Raw genomic sequence first — 23,539 nt, 5'->3', positions numbered from 1 at the left:
TTTACCTTGGAGTGGGACAGCCGCCCCACTACAGATACCAAGATGGGTGCTGTTACAGAGGGAATCACACACACTGTGCTCTTGTAATTGACCTGTGGTGTTATGCCTCCCTCAGTGTGTGCAATCCACAGAGATTGTGAGTCTGGTAAAGCCTCCTAACTCCAGAGCTACCCCAAGCTGTAGATGATCATGCTTCTTACTCTGGAAATACTGATGTTTCAATCTCTGGTGCATCCTCCAAGATGGTGGTCATCATGTATGTGAGGGCTGGCCTCAGATTAGAACTGCTATGGGCCTCAGAATCTTGGGGTAAGCGTCCTCTGTCCAGACGAAGTATGTAACCCACTGGTGAGTGTGTATTTTGTGTCCCCCTCTGTGCCCAATCCACAGCTGATATATGTTTGTTACAGCTCTCCTCTCAAGAGCCTGAATCTTCAGCTCACACTGTGGGAGAGACTAATTTTTAGCTTTGGAGGTCCCCAATTCAGTCCTGGGTATGGGCCACTTGGCAGCTGTCACACTTTCTCCTGGAGAGTCTGGCCCAGATCCTCAGCTGGTCTAAGTCAGGGTAGCAAAGCCAACATCAGTAGAGCTAAGCCGATTTACACCTGAAGGTCTGGCCTCATTTGTTGTTTCTTTGAATCTGAAATAAAAGTTACCAGGACTGAAAATACATGTCTGTTCCTTATCTATGGAAAACATAACATAGTTTTAGTGAATTAGGCTCATTAAAGGTGTCAGAACTGTGGCTCTGCAGACTACACAGAGGCGCAAATTGTGCCAGTTTGCGTTGAGGAACCCTGGATTCAAAAAAAAGTTGAGGTTAGGTCAGGGTTAGCTCACACATTTTAGCTAACATGGATCTCTTTCCTAATCTAGATAAACCTACCTTCTCCTCTGTGTTAGATGTGAAAAATTGCTTCTCAAGAGGAACTGCCTGCACTCACTGAGCTAGAAGGAGGCACATAGGAAGGTCACAGAGAAGTCGGACTCTGAAAAGACAGACACTCTAAATAGTAGATACAAATGCACTTTCATTGCACTTAGCAAGGTGTAGGAATAGGCCTCATGGAAGAAATGGCTGCACGCTAGTAATTGTAAAGTCTAACTCAGTATTGAGTCACTGGTATGATTTTCCAATAAGCCAAGCATTAAAGTAACACAGACTTAGCATTAGAAGGGATGTAAAAAACCAACAACACCTCAGTAAATGTAAACTTTTCCATGACTAGTTCATCAATGATGTAATCTTACAGAAAGGGAATAATTTAAAATACATTTTTAAAGGCGCTGTTTTAGAAATCTCTTTTACCTTTTTAACCTGCTGGCAATTTTTCCTTCTCCTTGACATGATTCTTTTAAATATTATTAAATGGAATTGTACATTCCCCTTTTAATTTACTTGGATTCCTTCCAAATCATTAATAACTCTCCTTCTTTTATTTTTTAAAGGAAGCAGAGGCTTTTGTTAAAAGGTATCCAGCTGTATCAGTGGAGTAGCACATCCATTATGTTATTTCAAACTGTTCCAACCTGTCCTGCAGTGGCCAAAGCACTGTCATTACCAGATGGGAGACTTTATAGCATGATTTAAAAACAAGCATTGAATCTGGATGTAAACAGTAGGGGGGAAAAAGCACATTTACTTGATTACTCAAAAAGTTTTCTAGTGCTAATTTAGCTCCCATATCTAAATGAGTTTCCTACCTTTTTTCATAGCCTAACTTCTATGGAGGGGGAAAAAATTCCACAGCTTCAAACAACATGGTACTTTCAAATTCGGTAATGATTTGCTTGGAAGTTTTGTATGTGATGTTCTCATTTTTTATTTAATACTTTTTTCTTTTGTCAGCATCTGGGTTGTTTTTCTAGATAAGTCCTAGATCTCACAATGAAGTTCACAGAAACATTTTTTTCCTAAATAGGGCGAGATTTTACAAACACTCTGAGATTGATCCAAAGCCCATTGAAATCAATGGGAGTTCTCCCCATCATTTCAGTGAACTTTGGATCAAGCTTCTAGTGCTTACTACCAAGAATATTTATGTTGATTTATAACAAATACACAAGAGGGCAGAGGGCCTTTCCTGGACACAAGCATTCCATTGACTTGAAAGGAAACAGCTCAGGTTCTGTGTCTACTCCACATTCCATATAGCACTGAGGGCACTGGCATATAATAAATACTAAGAAATATAACTGCTAAAGATGGTCTTGCAGTTAAGGTACTGGGCTGAATCTAAGGACATTTCAGTTCAGTTTTCAGCTCTGCCACACCCTTCCTTGAAAAAACAATGTAATCATTCATTTTTAAAAATTCCCGTCAAAGAATGCTCATCAGGGTGCCCTTGGCATACATCTAAAAATACATGCTACAATGAATTACAAACAAAAATAAATCTCAAAAGCAGCACTTCTCCTCTGACCCCCAACCTCCCATCACTAATCATAGCTAGGTTGGCCTAATGAGTATTAAAAGTCCCCCTTCATAGCATGTTCCTCCAACCAAAAATCCCGCCTTCCAATTCATTAGCCTCCTCCAATGTCCACTGGAACACATGGGCATTGTAGCCTTCCTAGAAGGTCAACCGGTTTGGGCTGTTTCAGACCAAAGGTGGGAGAGCACGCCAAAGGGATGGGTAGTTAAAATGGGTATATTTCCCTCTCTAAAGGAATTGAGAAGCTTGGTGGGACAAGACAGTTCTCATTACAGTTATTTTTTCTGAACATACACGGAAACTTATTTGTGTCTGGAGATCAGAATGTTCCCTCAAGTTTTTAATGTAATCTATTGGCCACAGACCCAAAATGAAGTATAAACTGGAGAATCCCTACCAGCAAATCTTGCAGTGCAATGACTTATCTCTTTTATTTACATAAATGTGAAGTTAAATCAGCTTTTCTTCATTGATCTGAAAATATACACAAGGGTTAGTTAAGAGTAAGGAATTTACTGCAGTACTAATAGTCCTCTGCTGAAAGTGGAATAGGAAAGAATGCAATAATATATACAACTGTATTATGATTGATAGAACCATAGAGAGCTATCACTAGCTTGTAGCTGTGTGATTTTTGGTGAAGTGAAACCAGTTTGTGGGGCACATCTAATTAGTTAATGTGCAGAAAATAATAAATAAAAAAAGATTGCATTAGCTATGTCTAAGTAAATAGAAACATGGAGGTTGACATTAGTCATGGGGAAGATCTGTTAAATCACCTAGCCCATCTCCCTGCCATATCAGGATTATTGATATCTCTTGTACTTTTACAATTGCTTTGCCCAGTCTAATCTTCAACATCCCCAGCAATGAGGCTTCTACCAGTCCCACTTCGAAGATTATTCTACAGTTCAGTAGATCTCACTGCCAGAAAATTTTGATGATATTCATCCTAACTTTGCTCTTTCTTAGTTTCATCCATTACTCCTAGGAATTGAGAATCCTGAATAACATTAATCATGGACCTAATCCAAAGCCCACTGAAGTCAATAGGGAGCAAAACATTTGGTTGCTGTTTTCAATCTCCATTTCAATCTGCTGTTTTCAGTTCCGTACAACTTTGACAAGGTTAAATTTGGGGGGGATGTAATTTTGCAATGCTTTATGTATGACTGAGGTTACACGTTTTGAAAGCCTAATCTAAAGGGGCTCAGCCATTTTCATGAATGAGGACAATAAGAAATCACTGAACACCATCCATACTAGTCTGAATGAGAGACAGTCCTGGGGGGAAAATAATATATGCCTGGGTAATTAAAGATTCTATCAAAATGCATTCATACAAGAGGGTAGCCTTAATTCTGGCATCTGCTTTGCAACTTTAATAATGTTCTTCTTACTATGTTTTTGCATGGATGTATTATATCATTTTAATGTACCACATAATTAGTTTTTCTCCATCAACTTTGCATTCATAATTTAGGTCCTGATTCAGCAAAGCACTTAAGCACAGCTTAAAGTCCCATGAGACTTGGATCTTTTCTACACACACCATTTAGCTAAACCAACATAAGAATGGCCTCACAAGGGTATTGCGCTGCTTTAACTAAATTGGGGTGAATTGACTTCAGTGGGCCTAGGATTTCACCCTTGGTTTCTAAACTGATTTAGTTAAACTGTTGCAACTTTTTGTCTGAGACAGGGTCTTAAACCTGACCTCAAAATTAAGCACATTCTTAAATACTTTGTAAATAGGGATTGGATTACTCACATGCTTAAAGTTAAGCATGTGCTTAAGCATTTTTCTGAATCAGAGCCTCAGTAATGAAAAGTGGCTTTGGCCACCAATGCAGATATTTGGGGCCACCAGTCACTACCAACCAACCTCAGGCATTTGATGATCTAATTTATCTATGGAGAATGGACATTTTGGAAAAAAATGACCATAGTCATGCTGTGTATTACAAAACTCCAAAGAACCATGGTGCTATTTCACAAGCAATGACACTGTAATCATGTAATTCTTGAAAATGTGAACTCATTCTTCGTTTATTGCTTTTCTGTATTATCTTTAATCACAATATCTGAATTGATATTTGAGCAGACTTGTGGTATTATTCTCATGGGAAAGAATGACTGCCAATGAAATATTTAGACCCACACTTAAAAACATAAATGCTCAGAAAAAAAAATCTGTCATTTGAAAGCTGCGGAGCTTAAAACTTTTTGGTGGTATTTTTGCAGCCATGTTGGTCCCAGGATATGAGCGAGACAAGGTAGGTGAGGTAATATCTTTTATTGGACCAACTTTTGTTGGTGGAAGGTACAAGCTTTCAAGCTACACAGAGTTTAAAACTAGTTTTCCTGGCTAAACATTTTCAAAGGGCAGGTTCAGTTTTACATTACTTTTTTCTTGGTGTACAAGTGGTGAAAAGTAGCTGGAGTGCAGGAAGGATCTGTCTCAGAGATCTTATTACTTCTTTTCTCTTTCATTGCTTCCATTCATTTAAAGTCAAAATAATTTAGACTGAGAGAATATGGTTACTCTTTGTGTATGGAAAAAAATAACACTTATAACAAACAATTTAATCTGATCTGCCATGACTACTCTCTGTTTATAACATCTAGAAACACTGGCTAAGGCAGAGCATAGAATGTCTCTTATTATAAAATATAATTCTGGAAATACTGTGACAGCTAAAACTAGCCACCCAGACAACTAGCAATTATCAAATGCTCTCAGTACAAATAAAAAAAGTGTCATTTATTAAGATGATATAGCAGACCCTGAGTTTTACTTGGAGTTCTGGAGTTGAATGTTTCTAAAAACTCAAAGCATGAGTGGTAGAAATAGACATATTTTCCAGGTTTTTGATGAAACCAAAACCAAACATCTAAAACCAATGAGATCACCCCCAAAATCATGCATTGAACAAGAATTACTTAAGATATGGTGAAAGAGGGCCAAGTTTGGGGTTTCTAATGAATGTTTATTATTATTACAGGTTAATTCAACGATAGCAATGATACTTAAGGAGGGTGACCATATTTCGCTAAACCAAAAATGAGACACTGCCCAGCATCACCTCTTGCTTGAGCCCCACCATATGGGGCTGGCCAAAGCCCCACTAGCCCCTGGGCTGGCCCGAGCCTTGCCAAGCTCAGGGCTGGCCCGAGTCGCCTGGCATTGCTGATTGCCCGAGCTGACGTCTCGGACGTCACAATGTTTTTGGCAAAACTGGGCATTTGTCCTGTTCGTTCTTCCCCTAGGGGGATGCGGAGGAATAGTCAGGCAAATGGGACAAATGCCCAGTTTTGCCAAAAAAGTCATGCTGTCTGGAATAGAGCTTAAAAAGGTTACTATCTTGATCATAATGGGACATATGGTCACCCTATCTTTAAGGAGAGAGATGTAGTCTCTTAGGTAGCTAGGACTCTAGGACCTAAACCATGACAGGACTTCACAAATCAATTCAGTGTCATTCCTTGCTTACAGTCTGCACAGGATAGTAACAATACAGTTCAAGTACTGTCAGATTATAAACACAGTACTGTGGCACCTCACTTATCCTCACTTTGCTGATCCCTATAAAACTTGAATCTCTCTCCGATACGGCTAAGCAAAGATTTCATAGTAGAGACTGGAGAGAGTTCCCATATTGCTAAGGTGTCCTTGTTTTTATAAACTATACTACATGATGTTTAAAAGTACATTATGAAGTATCTGTAATTAATACTGGACTAAATGTATTAAAATAAATCAACAACTTGGTGATGCATAATCGTGGACAGGTTTCAGAGTAACAGCCGTGTTAGTCTGTATCCGCAAAAAGAAGAACAGGAGTACTTGTGGCACCTTAGAGACTAACAAATTTATTAGAGCATAAGCTTTCGTGGACTACAGCCCACTTCTTCGGATGCATATAGAATGGAACATATATTGAGGAGATATATATACACACATACAGAGAGCATAAACAGGTGGGAGTTGTCTTACCAACTCTGAGAGGCCAATTAAGTAAGAGAAAAAAACTTTTGAAGTGATAATCAAGATAGCCCAGTACAGAGAGTTTGATAAGAAGTGTGAGAATACTTACAAGGGGAGATAGAGTCAATGTTTGTAATGGCTCAGCCATTCCCAGTCCTTATTCAAACCGGAGTTGATTGTGTCTAGTTTGCATATCAATTCTAGCTCAGCAGTCTCTCTTTGGAGTCTGTTTTTGAAGTTTTTCTGTTGTAATATAGCCACCCGCAGGTTTTAATTGTGTTTATTAAGTTAGTAATTCAGTAAGAGCCTGATCCAAAACTCATTAGAGTTAATGGGAGTCTTTCCATTGGATCAGGATCAAAAGTCCATCAATTCACAATGAGTCTCTCTATAGATAGATTTTTAGGCCAGAAGGAACCATTGGATCATCTAGTCTGACCTCTTGTATAATACAGGCCATATAATTTCACCTTGTTACCCTTTTATTGAATCCAGAAATTTGTGTTTGGCTAAAGCATAGCATCTTATCTTGATTTGAAGACTCAAAAGACATAGAATCTACTATTTCCCTTGATAATTTGTTCCAATGGTTAATCACCCTTCTTGTTTAAACTATTATTAGTGTGAATTAAAATGGGGGGGGGAAGAGGTTGTTACAAAACCTATTTATGTGATTTTTCTCTTCCCTTAACTCTTATTATGGTCCCCAATTATTTGACCATAATTTCCTCCACTATTAACTGGCAATTCTTCAGTGCTTTAAAAAGGAGCTTCCTCATTAGGAAACCGCTTGAAAACCTCACAAGTTTAAAGCTCAATAATCTCTTCTGAAAGCCGGGGAATAAAGTTTATCAGTCATAGGCTCCACTCAGGTATGTTTTAACTACATGTGCCTAAATCTCTATGTTTATTTCTCAAGAGCAGCATTAATCTAATATCTGAAGAGTTAAGTTCTCTGAGTAGATGGACAAAGGAATATGGAAATTCATCTGAGGTTTATAGAGGTCACCTGAAGAGTTGTCATGTAAGAGATCTTCTTCTTCAAGCTCAAAGAAGACTTAAAGGGAAGTGGGAAAACATTTTTTTCTAAAGACAGTTTAAAGACATAGGTAAGAGACAGATCATAAGCAGGTTGGGAAGGTGAAGAAATTATTGCCTGTCACGCTGATTAGTATGGGAGTGCCATGAATATATCTCCTTATTAAAACCATGCACATCTGAAGTGAGGGGCAAATTGGGAAGAAAAAGGGTTTAACCCGTATTCTGGCTATGCAAACACCATTGACAAACACCATTGACCTTTACATACAGGACAATTTTACTCTGGCAGTCGATTCAGCCTTTACACAGAGCAAACATTTCTAGTAACTGCTATGTAGGATTAATGACAAATTATCAAGATGGGAACTTACTAGACTTCAGATATAAATTCTTCCCAATTCACTTCCTGAAACAATATCTACACTACACTCTCACAAGGTTCCTGGTAATATTGTTAATTACAGGTCCTGGGCTGACACATCAGTCACCCACGTCTCCAGCTAAATTGCCCTGGCACTGGTTCCTCCCATTCTCCCCAGGAACTCAGAGACACCCCAATCTGCTTGCAGCTCTTCTTAGGTGAACCTCAGTGCAGCGTGGCCCTCCTGGGCCCTTTTGGGACCATTTGTGGTCCTGTATGTCTTCTCCTTATTGGGTGACCCTGGTCTGTTCTAGCTTGTCTCACTTAGAACACCTCTGGTCTAGATTTGGCCAAGAATACATAGCAAGTCAGTAACCAAGTCAGGATTAAAATTTAGAGGCTCCTGACTCTCAGTTTCTCAGTTTCAGACAAAGCATGTGAGCCTTTTTGGAACTGGTCCACCCTTACCACAGTACTGCTCTTCAAAATGCTGGAAATGGCCATGTCACTGTTATGAAACTGGTATATAACAATAGCTCAGAACAAAATCAGAACCTAATTGGATAGGATTTATTGCTTGAACTTTCCTTCTAAATCTGCTTCAACTCTCTGGAAACACTAGACACTCCTCAGAGAATAGCAGAGAACATAATTTGTCAGAAATAATGAAAGTTTTGTTCCTTTTGTCATTTATTAAAAAGTTTTCGTCCAGCCAAAGCTCCACTCTGGTCTCACGCCAACAGCTTTTTCAGTAATCATTTGCTAATAATAATCACTTAAGAATTTGGAAGCTGGTTTCACAAAATGTCTTATTTTCTCGAGGAAGAAAAGATATCCAAAATTGGTGTTCCAGTCAGCAGTGAATAGTTTGTGAATACCACTGTCCTGATTAAAAACACAAAGAAAAACATAATGTTCTGCATTAATCAGCTACAATATTAGAATGAAGTGAATGTGTTCCTCTGAAGTAAGTTAAGAAAGGTGTGAGGTGCATGCTGTCCCATGCCTTGGAAAGGATTTAACTGATATATTAAGATTTTGTGTTAAAGGCTTATTGAACAAATCAAACTTTGCCTGGAACCAAATATATAATTCGTGTCCTAAGGTGCATTAGGTGTCATGTAAAACCCTGAATGAATTATTCAGGGGTGGAGTGGGGCCACTACACCAGAGTGATCTGCTTTAGAATAAGGGGCTGGTGCATTGAATGTATGTCCCCACTTCTCCCCCAGACCCTGTGCACACAGAGCAGTACTAAGAAGATTAGCTCAGACATACAAAGCTATTTAGGCACCTAAATATGCAGATAGGTGCCAAACCTGCTTAGGTGCTTTTGAAAATCCCACTAAGTGCCTGTCTGCATCTTCAGGTACCTAAATAGCCCTGTAAATCTGGCCCATTCTGTCTGCCTGAGGCACAATCTCCATGTTGCTTTTATTGAAGAGGTTCAGCTCCACCACCATCCTCTGCTCAGGGCAGTGGCACCAAAGCTACCACCTAGCCCTTAGGGTTTTACTTTTACATATATGCCACCTTAAACGATAATGCCTCCCTCTCAAAATCCACCTGGCGTTCAAAGTGTTCTTTTAACTGCCTTGTTGAGCATATGGTCACCATTACACTACTCTGGCATTGCTCCTTAATAGTCCAGACAGTCACTGTTGTTGACGTTTGAAGAAAATATTCAAGCAGGAGAAGAGGTGAAGGCAGCAGAAGAGTAGACACATTTCCAAAACATTTGTATTTCACCATACGTTTCTACCACAGGAGGATCATAGAATTTGCCAGACTGGCTGAGACCCAAGGTCCAACTAGTGTAGTACCCTGTCTCCAACAGCGGCCAGCACCAAATGGTTGAGAGGAAAGTGCAAGAAACCCTGCAGCATGCAGTTATGGAATAACCAGCCATCAGGCAAAATTTCCTCCTGACCATATTACTCAGAGATTGGTTTATGCCCTGAAGCATGAGGCTTTGGAGCCCTTCCAAACACTTGGGTCTTTTTTTAAAAAGTCCTTGCTTTTGTAACATTGGATGTTTTTGTTTTCCATGCAGATGACAGACATTCTTCCTTTACATTTCTATTAAAAGAGGCAGAGTCAACTTGTAATCTCGTCTATTTTATTGGAGAGAAAAAGTTTAAAGATATTACATCTGCCATTGAATCCCCTGGTCAATTTTTTTGGATTTGCAATCACATTTCCCTCTTCTAAAATATTTTTCTCTCCCACTGCTTGCTGCATGAAAGACTAAACAAAAAAACGGGAAATTTGACTGACCATTCAGAGTACACTAGATTTTATTATACACAAAAAGCTGTCCAATGCATAAAATAAATGAGCTGGGAAAGGGAGAGAAATATAGTATTCCTTTAATGTCTTTCACTTATAATAACCCTCGGTATTATGGGTAATAATACTAGGCACAAAGAATTCAGAGAGATATGTGCACATAGTTAGGTAACTCTATAAATGGTCAGACTTTCAAAAGCACTGATTTCAATGGGAGCTGCTGGTTGCCCCACACTTTTCAAAGTCAGGCTACCTACTTAGGTCCCTACACGGAATTGGAAGCTAACTTTAAGCAGCCATATTTGAAAAACGTGTCTCTGATTTTTAAGCTGATGGTGTCCTTTGAATGTATATAACCTCAGACTTTATACAGGTCCAAACAACCTGCAAAACCTATGGCAGGAGGAAAAAGAGCTTCAGAAACTCTGGTATATAGAGTGGCCAACTCAATTGCCCTCAGCATCTTGTGGTTTGTAAGGCAGTGCTTCAATCTGTGAGGAGCTCCTGTGTTCTGCGGGGAATGCTGCTCCCAACCTCATGGATCTCTGGTGTGGTCATGAACACTGTGTGTGCTATGTCAGCATCTCCTCAATGCTCCCTAATGCCCCCTCACCCAAGACTGCATTGCTCACTCAGAAACAGCGCTGTCATCAGTTCATCCTGCTGTGCTGAGGGCTCAGTTCACCTGGATTTAGATGGTGACACCCGCAAAGTCACCAGCTGTCACCAACTCACCCTCCCAAATATACTCTCCCTCTACATGTGGAGGGGAAGCTGGAGCTGGCTGTGGTTCTCATTCCAGAGAGGGCAGAGCACCCAAGGGGACTGGGTGCTAGAAGTGGAATTGGAAGAGAATCCGGACGGGATTGAAATGGGACAGTCTTTTTGTTCTGCGTTTGTACAATGCCTTGTACAAGGGGGTCCTGGTCCCTGACTGGGGCTCCTTGGTGCTCCCACAATACAAAAAATAAATAATAACAATTAGAAATGATAGTGGTAGAATGATTGGAACTGATGGGAAAGGAGAAGGAGCGAGAATATACTGGTGTTGAGATTGAGAGAGACCAAATTGGGGGACAAAATGAGACAGAGCATTAAGGAAAAAAAAATCTCAGCAGAAATATTTAGAGAGTGAAATAATATAGAAACATTAAACTAAGGGGCCCTGAAAAAGGCTAAAGAAAGGAAGAATCAAGACAAACAGTGAAGAGTTGAGTATCAGGGGGTAGCCGTGTTAGTCTGTATCTACAAAAACAACAAGGAGTCTGGTGGCACCTTAAAGACTAACAGATTTATTTGGGCATAAGCTTTCGTGAGTAAAAACCTCACTTCTTCGGATGCATAGAGTGAAAGTCTTTCACTCTATGCATCCGAAGAAGTGAGGTTTTTACTCACGAAAGCTTATGCCCAAATAAATCTGTTAGTCTTTAAGGTGCCACCAGACTCCTTGTTGTTAGTGAAGAGTTGAGAACAGAATGAGACAAGGGAAAGAAGGGTGGGGAAAAAAACCCGCAATGGAGGCAGAATAAGTCATTATTGCTATTTTTTTATTTTATGGAAAATTTGGTTTTATACAGGCTGGTGTTGAGATTATACACATATAATGTGTATAATACAGCAGCTGATGGAATGGTGCTTTGCCTGTTTCAAACAAATGGGCAAACAAACATCTCTGAACAATTTGATAGCCGTGGCTGGGGATGCAAGGTGGTGAGATACAGATCACCAGATCTGACTATTTTAAATGATCATCCTCCTAATAAATGGACAGACTCATTATCTGCACCAGCTCACTAGCCACACTCCAAGAGGGTTAGCAGGCAGGGGTGGAAGCACTGGCACCAATTAGGGGGTGTAGGAGTGGCAAACATCATCCCTCATCCCCAGGTTTTGGCATTTGCTCCATAGGCCACAGAGCTGGTGGGCTGGGGTCATGGCACGACCACTTTTAAGCTGTGGTCCCGTGATCAATCAGTACTGATGTTGCCAACAGTGGTGCTAAAGAGTGTGGTTTTCAATTCTTTAATTTAATTAGTCTGGCCTTCTGTCACTAATGACATTTTCATAAACCAGTGGAACCAAGATTTTAAAAACTGGGAGTGAAAACCTGGCCCCATTGTAATCAGTGGGTGTTTTGCCATTGACTTCTGTGGAGCCAGGATATTACCCCCCAAATACAGACTTTATAATGCGCAAACAGAATAAAGTCCAAACTGGTTATACTTATTTACACACACACACACGGTGCTTTAAAAGGGCCAATTTCATTCAGCTGAAAACAATTCTGAGGCAAATCAGCTGGGATGAAGAATTTAATCAGAATAAATTGAAAGATAATGGGAAATTGTTTATGAACACTTTACTTGATTTCCAGAAAAACGATGCTGTGACTAACAGGGTTAATGTGATCCTTGGATGCATAAACACGGAATCTTGATTAGGAGTAGAGAGGTTATTTTATCTCTGTATTTGGCACTGCTGTGACTAGTGATGCAATACTGTGTCCAGTTCTGCTGCCCACAATTTAAGAAGGATGTTGATAAATTGGTTCAGAGAAGAGCCACAAGAATGATTAAAGGAGTAGAAAACATGTCTCATGGTGATAGACTCAAGGAGCTCAATCTATTTAGATTATCAAGGAGAAGGTTAAGGGGTGATTTGATTAAAGTTTATAATTACCTGCAAGGGGAACAAATATATGATAATGGGCCCTTCAGTCTAGCAGACAAAGGTATAACAAAATCCAAGGGCTGGAGGTTGAAGCTAGACAAATTCAGACGGGAAATAAGGCATAATTTTTTAACAGTCAGGGTAATTAATCATTGGGAAAATTTACCAAAGGTTGTGGTAGATCCTCCAGGAGTGGCAATTTTTAAATCAAGATCTGATATGCACTAGGAAATATGTTGGAGAAGTTCTATGGTCTATGTTATATAGGAGGACAGACTAGATGATCAGAGAAGTCCCTTCTGGCCTTTGGAATCAATGAATCTATTAACCTTAAATCCATACATCCCACATAAATAATTGGAAGCTACTGGATGCACAGTGCTATTGAAAATCAGCCCACTGGCGGACAGTGCGTAATCCAGAAGTAAAAAGTAAAACACATTTTATGGCAGTCTGTAGAAAAGCATCAGATAGATTTCCTTGAAAGGAAAAAAATCTCACATGCCACTAAAACACATATTAATACAAAATACATTACATGAGTGAACCATGCTTCCTTTACTCTGAGTGTCATTATTCATTAATTAATATGCCTAGTGCTATAGTGTTTCCTACTGCTGTTATGTGATGCTTTCATTAAGTAAAAGAATAAATAGCTCCAGTACAGTTCTATTTTGCATCTGTTTCTTTAAAAACATTTTTGGCCTCTCAACCTTTATCAGTGACTCAGCCTCATGTGAGGTTGTATATCATGTTTCGCACATACTCTGATTCCCCTCGGGCGTTATAAACTGTACTTTGGGCACAATGAGGGAAGAGTTGTTCCTCCTCATAGAGTTGTTCCGCCTCATGGAATTGTTCCTCCTCATGGAGTTGCGTTTCCGCAGAGAGTTTTGATGAGACAGCTCACTTTTCTGAAGAGTCTGGATGAGAATGGAAGGCTTTTCATCCAGCTCCCTAGCACTGCACCGCGGAGCAGCTACCTTGATTGTGTTGCCAAACTTGGAGTAATCAACCGCGTACACGCCTTCCTCTTCTGTTACGATGGGCACAAAGCGGTGGCCCCACAGGATCTCCTCTGCTATGTAAGATGTTCTTGCTTGCGTGGTGATGCCAGTGGTTTCTACTACTCCTTCAAGTACCACTATAAGTTCTAAATCTTGGTTCACTAGGTCACTAGCAGATATATCATAGAGAGGACTCCGCTTGTCTATGACATGGCAAATGATCAAAGGAGCCACCAGGAAAATGTTATTGCTTTCAATAGGGTTATCCACCGGGATGTCTTGCTGATGTATAGGGATGATCTCCCCCTCTGGTGTAGTTGTCTTCCTCACTACCTGTATTCTCACCGAGGCACTGATGATCATGCTTTTCCTCAGGTCTCCCACTCTGAACATGAAGCAAAGTCTGCCGTTCCGAACGGCAATCACCGCATGCCGGCTGAAAATCAAGGTCTCTGCCCTTCTGTGAGCCTGGGCAGTTTTCATAAATATGCAGCCCAGCATGACGGCATTGATAATCAAACCTACGATGTTCTGCAGAATCAGGACAGTGATGGCCATGGGACATTCCTCTGTCATCATTCTGCCCCCAAAACCAATGGTCACTTGAACTTCAATGGAGAAGAGGAAAGCAGAAGTGAAAGACCTATGGAGAAAGTTGCATACAATTAGTTATCTAAATACCTCAAGTAGAAAAGTTAACAGTGTACACTGAATAGGAAGCAATGAAAGAGTTCATTCTTGCAATTATTGCACACTTAAAACTCCCATTAACTTCAGTGGCAGTTTTGCATGCTCAACATTTGCAGGAACAGGAGCCATTGTTTAACGGTCAAAGGACAGACCTGAGAGCCTGGAAATCCTGAATACTGGCATTGACTCTCTCTCTGGCCTTGGACAATTCACCTAACCTCCCTGCCTAATGGTCCATATTCTTCTCCATGTCAGCAGGCAGAGAACTCGAACTCTTGAAGTGTTTGTTATGTAAAGCCTCCGCTCAAATGCGATTGTAAGATCTGTAACTTGTATCAAATTCTGCAACCTTTTTGCAGACTTTGTAAATTCAGTGATTGTTAGCATAGCCTTTAAAGTTTTGTAACCTTTGCAAGCTCTGTAACCTTTTCAAGTTACCAAGCTTTGTAATATCCCATCCCTCAGAGAGAGTGTGAATGAGGGAGTGTATGTGGGACTGGGCGGAGAGGAACTGCAAGGAGAGAGGAGCCCTGAGACAGGAGCCAGGTGTGTCTGATATAATCTGCCTTGAGAAGGCAGTCATGAAGTGCTGTGAAGAAAAGAAGAACCTGGTATGCATGAAAGGAACTGCTCTGGGAATGCTTCTCGGTGACGGACATAGAAAGGAAATTCAGTGTACATGACAGGAGCCGCCTAGTTCCAAAATAAGGCCTTGGCTACACTTGGGACTTCACAGCGCTGCCGCGGCAGCGCTGTGAAGCGCGAGTGTAGTCACGCCGCCTGCACTGTGAGAGAGCTCTTGAAGCGCTATATGTACTCCACCTCTCTGAGGGGAACAGCTTGCAGCGCTGCGAGCGAGTGTGCAGCGCTGCAGGCTCTGATTACATTGGCGCTTTATAGCGCTGTACTCGCTGCGCTCAGGGGGGTGTTTTTTCACACCCCTGAGCGCAGCAAGTTGCAGCGCTGTACAGTGCCAGTGGAGCCAAGGCCTAAGAGGAAGAAGGCATGCACACAAGCCCCTGCTTCTTGCCCTACTCAGCAGCCTGGATTCGTGACCGCAGGCAGACACACCAGATCTACCACGCTTGGGCTTCTCGGCCTCCATGCTGTCTCCGGTAACTCTCCACCTATGTAAGTGTGTGGGTGCATGAGGGTATGAATGCAGTGAATGTGTGTGTGTATGAATAAGTTCCATCTCTTTTCTATCTGACCTAACAGCGGCATTGTAATAAAACTAATACAAATGTGACCTGGGTTGGTTTTTAGGGGAACAGAGGTAACAGTGTTCTTTTCTTTCCCTCCACCCAATGAAACCTCTGAGTCAGGAGTACCACACCTTCCACTTCCACAGAGTTGGCAGGGGTGTGGAGGAGGGAGTGTGGATGAGATGGTTGACTTTTCTAGATTCTCCCACTCTCCAAACCAGTGAGGGAAAGCTGTGCAGTGAGTACAGCCTGAGTTAACTTAGGCCTGGTCTACACTGGGAGGGGATTGGCCTAAGATACGCAACTTCAGCTACTAGAATAGCGTAGCTGAAGTCGATGTATCTTAAGTCGACTTACCTCGCGTCCTCACGGTGTGGGGTTGACTGCCCCGACTCCCCCGTCAACTCCACTTCAGCCTCTCGCCGCGGTGGAGTATAGGAGTCGATGGCAGAGCAACTGGGGATTGATTTATCGTGTTTACACTAGACACGATAAATCGATCCCCGATAGATCGATCACTACCCGTCAGTTTGGTGGGTAGTGATCGATCAATTTGGTGGGTAGTGTAGACATACCCTTACACTACTTTCTCCTCTGGACTTTCAGCCTGTAGTGGGGAGGCTGCCCCACTCCATGAGAAAAAGGTTTGGAACAGGCCAGAGAGGCTGTGCAGACCGGCAGCCAGTCAGCAAAGGCCTGTGGAGAGCCAATCAAGGCATAGAAAGAGGCCACTTGGGCCCTATATAAAGGCTGCCTAGCAAAGGAGAGAGCAGTCTCTCCCTGACTAGCAAGGGAGAAGGACTGGCTCCTGAGGTAAGGAGGTAACACCTTGGACAGAGCAGTGCTGGGCAGTGCTGGGGGAGCAGAGCGAGGGCTCCCACCTGTGACCTGCCAGGCTGCAGCCCCTAACTAGAAGGGCTGAGAAAGTGCAAGGGCCAAAGGAGAAGTGGCCCAGGGAGTGCAAGCAGTAGAGGGGAGAGGAGGGGAGGATATAGCTGCCGCCATAGGGACCCCTGGGCCGGGACCCAGAGTAGTGGGTGGGCCTGGGTCCCGCCCACCCCCTTACATTGCACCTGGCCATGGAGGAGCATGGCCCGATACAGATTGTGGCTTGCCCTTGAGGCAGAGGACTAGACTTTGAGGCTGCGGTGGGCCATAAGGGCAGGTGCAGACTGAGGACTGTGGATACCCTCGGAAGGGGAGAGACCCGAGTGGGGCACAGCTGGAGGGCTGTGTCCAGAAGAAGACGCTGCAAGCCAGGGAGTGACGCGGGTCCCAAACAGACAAACAGCTGGGCAGACAACGGGCAGGACACCACCCACAGAGGGCACTCCACGGCTAGGACAGAGCACAACCTGTTACATAGCCCCATTAGTGGGCTTTGGGGACAATCACACTAACGGAAACCACTAGAAGCATGGCTCCTGCAGCAACCAGGCTGTTTACGAGTGAGAGTAAGCCAGTGAGGCTAGGCAGCTGAATGAAGTCAATGGGCCTCTACACTCATTCCCTTCATCTCCCAAAGGTTGGGGGTGGTTTGACCTAGCATTTTGGTTCAACTCACTGTCAAAATAAGGCCATCTGCAAAATTTAAATCTGGATCTAGGTTTGTAATTTATATGTGGATGCTACATAAGTAACATGTGGATTATTTATTGGACATGCCATACATGGAATCTTATATTGATGCATATGAACAAATATGACAATGGCCCTTTTCATGTATTATAGTCCGCCCAGATGTAACATCTATGTACATAACGGAGCTATGTTAATGTAATATATATATATATATATATATATCCTTTCCACAAAGGTAGATCTGAACCACCCTTTGTTTCAGGTTTGGTTTTGGAAGAACAAAACCTGATCAACTCTTAACTAACTCTTTGGGCAGGTCTACACTACAGCCGGGATTGATGCTCTGAGATCAATCCACCGGCGGTCGATTTGGTGGATTTAGACCCACCAAATTGACAGCAGATCGCTCTCCCTGTACTCTATCCCCGACGAGAAGAGTGAGGTAAGTCAATGGGAGAGTTTCTCCCGTCGACCTCCCATGGTAACTCGACCTAAGGTACGTCGACTCCAGATACATTATTCATGTAGTTGGAGTTGCGTAGCGTAGGTCAACTTACCACGTAGATTAGACATAGCCTTTGACTATGACTTCAGGATAAGTTGGAACAGTCCTTTGAACTACTAGAGGACCAGGAGTCACAAAGAGAATTCAAAATTTTTTATAGCACATGCAAAATCAGGGAGATTTTTTTTCTGTGGAAAGAGAAAACTCATCTTAAAGGAAGTGACTCCCAGTAATGTGACTGCTGAGTTCTCACTGGCTCTAATTCAAATTTGATAAGCATGTTTTAAAACCGGGATTTTTTAAAAGCTTTTCGTTCTTGGGAGTCACCACCAATGTGGTGTTTTTTGTGTGTTTTTTTAAATTGTGTTTTTTTGTTTTTTTGCACATAGTTCTAAAGAATTCAGGAATGAAGGGGTTAATATGGTATTTAATGGAATTAGTGAAAGGGTGACGAATATTCAGCCATATGCAGAGTGAAGTGTATGGTTGCAACTTCAAATACTCCAATTTCTTTTAAAAATGATTCATTTGAAAAAGAATCCACATTTTTATAGTGTAAACTCAGTCCTTGAAGAAATGAAGGTCTAGCAAGCTGAGCATGTGAACACAGAAGTAAAAGCCAGGGAGCAACTAATTGTAATAATCCCAAGTCTGTCACTGATTCCTATTTCAGCTTTGGCAACAATTTGCCTATCTGGAAAATGGGCGGGATAACAATATTAACCTACCACAGAGGGGTGTGGTTAATAGTTTTGTAGCACTTTGAAAACATAAAGTGCTCTATGAGTTCTAAGTGTTGGTTACAAATTTCAAACCCAGGTGTCTCTTAAAGCTACATTTTGGAACCTACATGGAAAGATTTTAGTTAGATGTCTAATATGGGTTTAAGAGACTAACTTTAGGCACACAGGCTTTAAAATTTTGGCTATTTTTAATTATTATTATTACTGTATACAGTGTCAATATCAAATATTCCTTTAAGATAATCAGTTTTTCTTTATTCTTAAAAATATTAGTGACAATACTTTTATTCCATAACTTTGTTGGAACAGGGAGTCGGTTTTAACAGAACAGAATCATTTACTGCCATGAAAAATTACTTTTCGTGACTAGAAGATAGATGGTTGTCTACCTTTTGGCCTGAAACACTACAGATACTAATACTATATGACAACATGTGTTCTTCGTCATGTGCTAAAGCAAAAAGTTATGTTAATCCTTCATTCACTTCAGTTCAGTGGTGCTACAACATTTTTAATAGTGGGAGTGCTGAAAGCCAGTCCCCTAACCCCTGTCCAACCCCCCCTCCCCAGCTGAGGCTGGGAGCAAAGCCCCGGGTGCGGAGTGGCAGCAGACCCCGGGAGCTGGATGGCAGCAGAGCTGGGTGGCTGGGACCCGGGCGTGCGGCCAGCAGCCAAGACCCTGGGCGTGGGGCCAGCAGTTGGGATCCCAGGTGTGGGGCCGACAGCGGAGTCCCCGGGCACTGGGCTGGCAGCCAGGAGCCCGGGGGTGCTGCAGCACCCCTCACACCCATAGTTCCCGCACCTATGTTTCAGTTAGTTATAATAACCCTTCACATTTTCCTTGCAGTAAAATGTAGTGACCTCACTGGAATTGTTGTTTGAATAGGGATTTTGTACCTTAAATCCTGCATGGACTAGGTGGAGACTTATCAGTGGTAATGCCAGTGGATGGAATAGAGAAAGGGCCAGAACCTTGTTCTGGATACAACCCCTTTGCACCGCATTGGCAGCAGAAAGCAGCCATAAAACTTCCTGAAGCAGACAGTTAAGCAGTCTCCTAGTGTAAGGGACTACAAGGGACATGCCTGGCAGCAGGAAGTATGGCTTAAAAGCTGTTGTGTTCATGTGACCCCCAGCTTGCATAAGGCCGAGTATCATGCGGCTTCCTCACAAAAAATGAATCAGTGTGAACTTTAGTGCATGTGTGTTCCATTGCCAGGAAATGTCCTCTGGGAAGGGGACGTCCTGGGGTAGCAGCCAGCAAGAAAGTCCCATAGGAGAGGCTCCATTGGAGCTGTGCTGCTGCTTTGAAGCTGAAAGGCAAGGCAGGGAGTCCCAGACCAAATGTAGAAAGCTCAGTGCCCAATGGCCCTTCCTTCCGACAGATCCTCTGAGAGTAGAGTAGCGGGTTTGTGGGATGGAGCCCTTTCTGCTGCTGCAAACCCTGCCCCGCCTTTCCTTGAACAATAGAGAGGACATACTATGAAAAAGAAGCCTGAGAGAGTTCCCTCACAGAGGTGATCTGAGCCATAATTGCTCATTTCAGAAGCTCTGGCTTGCAGCCAGTTCCTAAGAATAAATAAATGTAAAATCAATCAACGCAATGAAGTTTAGTCCAGCTTGGAAGGGGAATAGCCCCACTTAGGAAAGCAGCGTAAAAACAAGGGAAGGGATTAAGAATCTGGTCCTTTGTAGGCCAGAAATAATGCCACTTGGAATTTTATACATGCTACCACGGTGTTTGTGTCACCAAGACAGAGAGGGAGATAAAAGTGGACACTCAGATATTATGAGTCTAATTCTATCCCACCTTGCCCCTTGTGTGCTCCCAACAACAATGCAAAGTGTATGCAAAATGCATGCAAAATGCAACCATTCTGATTCAGTAGCATTTTACACCCACCTTGCACCGGTGTAAATGACAGGGCAACGGTTAATCAGGTTCTTTCTGTTCAAAGAACAAGTACTATAAATAAGGATCTTACTGTACATATCACAGAATGGTCTCATTGCTTGCTCCTATTAATGTTTGCTCTTTGGAGTCTGTAAACATACTGTGTATATTTGAAATTCCCTCCTGATCAATCATTTGGCTGGTACTCTGGAAAGTGCCAGGGTTCTGGGAATTTTGTTGGTAGTAAAAGGAAAATAACACACTCCTCTGACACCTATTGTAGTACTCTGGTAGTGTTTTTCACAACAGTTCTTGTTGTCTGAGATAAATACTGATGCAGTGTGTCACAGCACTTGTCCCGTAATTAAAATCGATAAATCTTCATAAGTGACTAATAATTTTGGGTACTTCCATTTTTGGCTTCCCAACTAGAGATATCTAAAAGAGGCCTAATATTCAGATGCTTTCCATTTTCTGGAAATCAAGTCTCACTAAGGTGTCATAAGTTGGACAAGCCAGAAAATGAAGCACCCAAATTCAGTAGTCATCTTTGAAAGTTTGGACTGATTTTCCGAAGCCAAAATATAGTTCTCAAGATAAGCTATTTCTTGTTGTGTCATGGTGTGAAATTCACTATGGACCACACCATGTTCAAGATAGTGTTATTGATGTAGACAGGACTAAACCATTTACAACACACACCTAAGGGCCACTTTGTTGAAGCAGGCTCTAACTTAACAGGCACGGAAAATTATCAACATACTGTAGAGACATCTGAAAAGCAGCAAGGTCTCCGTCACTATCAGATTCTAGGAGATCTGGTAAGGCATCAAAGCAGGGCCGGCTCTGGCTTTTTGGCCGCCCCAAGCAAAAAAAATAAAGCGGCCGTGCCGCCCTAGGATTGGGCAGAATGCCGCCTCCAACAATCTGCCACCCCAAGCACCGGCTTGCTCAGCTGGTGCCTGGAGCCGGCCCTGCATCAAAGAATTCTGAGGTACAGTATTTCCCAAGCCTGGGGGGCTTGTAGGATTTGGTGGAACCTAGTGGAGAACACTCAACTTTTCAGTTGTCTATACTGTACAGAACAGTTCAAGTAAACCAAAGCCTAGTTTTAGGTTTGGGCAGCATGGCATTCACATCATTGCTATTCCTTACATCTCCTACTGTATATTACCTGACACATGTCACACATGGTGTCCACTTAGTACTGCCTGTACAGTTCTCGGTGCTAGCATCCATGTCTCCATGGGCAAAAGCCACCAGCCACCACATCATGGCAAAGAGCAACCAGCTGCACAGGAAGGACATGGTAAAGATCACCAGCGTGTGGCGCCACTTCAGGTCCACCAGGGTGGTGAAGATGTCTTGCAAGAAGCGGCCCTGCTCGCGGATGTTCTTGTGCGCCAAATTGCACGCCCCGCTCTTGGCGATGAAACGAGCTTTGCGGGACTGGTCCCGGATGCGTGGCTTGCGAAGGTTCTCAGCAGCAATCCGTGCCAGCACATATTCTTCAGGGATGATACTCTTCCTGGCCAACATCTTCCTGCCACCATAGTCCACCTAGCAGGACACAAGTGCTTTTCCACTGGTCTCCCTTTTGTGTCCTCCTACATCCTGAGGAAAAAAAGAACAAGATCTAGTTTGCCATCTATTTCCCATTTTTCCCAGACAATAAAAGTGATAGGCATGTGGAGTAGATGGCCCTCGTGGGAACAGCTGTTAAGTTAAATGTCACTGTAAGATTATTCTACAGTGCTATTATATGCTCATTTTAGACTGTGATTGTTATAAAGGCAGTTAGGGCCAAATCATAAAACGAATAAAAATAGTGATTTATTTTGGACACTGGTAGAGTGAGGAAAGCCACAGAAAGGCCTTAAAACTGTGGACCAAAGTAAATAATGATCCAGGCTCTAAGGCCAGATCCTACTGAGACAGTCAACCATGCAACCAACTGCACACAAGTGATTACTCTGCTGAATGGGAGTACTCATGTGAGTAAATGTTACTTGCATGCGTATGAATTTACAGAATCTGACCCATATTTAACAAGGGCACAATAGTGGAGCTCACCTAGGTGAGCCTTTCCAAATAGCCCTACTGAAGTCAGTAAGACAACTGGTATGTTATTCACTCACATAAATAAGGGCTGACAGTCTGGTCCCAAAGCATCATGTATTTCAGATTAAAATAGAAATGTGTGGGGAAATATTACATTACCTGGGTGGGAAATTATTGACCACTTGTTCAGCTAAGGAGGGGCGGGGGGTTTCCCCATCCAAATCAAGCAAAAAATAGTAATGAAAATTAAAATAAATATTTTATTTTGTATAATAAAATAGGCATGCGATTAAAATAAAAAAAAAGCTGATCTGGCACTGATGGTGCTTTGCACACACACCCCCCGCAATTATCATCATAATGCACCTAAACTTCACCTAATCTCCTCCAGCTTTTTTTGTGTTTTTGCTCAAATGTTACTAATGAATAGGATGCAACACTAAATAAATAGAATATGTGTTAATTAACAACAACAAAATCCCCTCCGTACCCTTTCCCAGCCCGACCTAAACAGGGGGAGGGAGGTGAGGGGGGAATCCATGTATAGAGACCTCACACTTCAAGTCAAAATCCTCTCCGCTTTCAAGGAGAGAAAACGCCCCACTGTTGATCCTTCCATTTCAAAGGGAGAACGACGCCTGCAGGCACCTGGTCTTACTTTGTTCGGCTTGTTGAAGGGGAGGAGATCTCTGACGAGGAAGTGCAAAGACCCCAGAAGGAAAGCTGAAACTTACAAAAATCCCGAGCAGGACCCGGAACGCTGTCTCAGACCCCCGGCGCTGCCTGGCCACGTCCCAGCCGAACGCCCAACACGCCGGGGCAGCAGCGAAGATCTCTTGCGGGGGGGAGGCTGGCTTAGTGCTGCGGCACAGGACAAGTTCAGGAAGCTGATCTCTCTCTCTCTGCCTCCTAAAGGCGGCTTCCTTCCTTCCCCGCGGGGCTCCAGGGGGAGGTGATGCTCAGCAAAGCAGCCGGTTGTGAAAGGCTCTATTTCGTGACGGGTCGTCCCGGAGCTGCGGGGCGGCAAGCGGCCCCCGGCGGAAGTGCGGGGGTAAAGGGGAGTGTG

General features: G+C 42.6%; 1 protein-coding gene across 1 annotated transcript; it reads right to left on the bottom strand.

The window, feature by feature from the left end:
• Positions 1-11,478: 11,478 nt before the first annotated feature.
• KCNJ8 (potassium inwardly rectifying channel subfamily J member 8) lies at positions 11,479-23,294 on the bottom strand. The gene is made up of 3 exons (XM_054016307.1): positions 23,208-23,294; positions 21,587-22,026; positions 11,479-14,437 (listed from the first exon to the last, which is right to left on the bottom strand). The coding sequence occupies exons 2-3, from the start codon at positions 21,949-21,951 to the stop codon at positions 13,537-13,539; spliced, it is 1,266 nt and encodes a 421-aa protein (XP_053872282.1). The 5' UTR covers positions 21,952-22,026; positions 23,208-23,294; the 3' UTR covers positions 11,479-13,536.
• Positions 23,295-23,539: the final 245 nt, after the last annotated feature.

This window comes from Malaclemys terrapin, chromosome 1, assembly GCF_027887155.1.
Source record: "Malaclemys terrapin pileata isolate rMalTer1 chromosome 1, rMalTer1.hap1, whole genome shotgun sequence".
NCBI lineage: Eukaryota > Metazoa > Chordata > Testudines > Emydidae > Malaclemys > Malaclemys terrapin.
The sequence above is the reverse complement of the archived record's forward strand: the minus strand, read 5'-3'. Positions and strand labels throughout refer to the sequence as shown.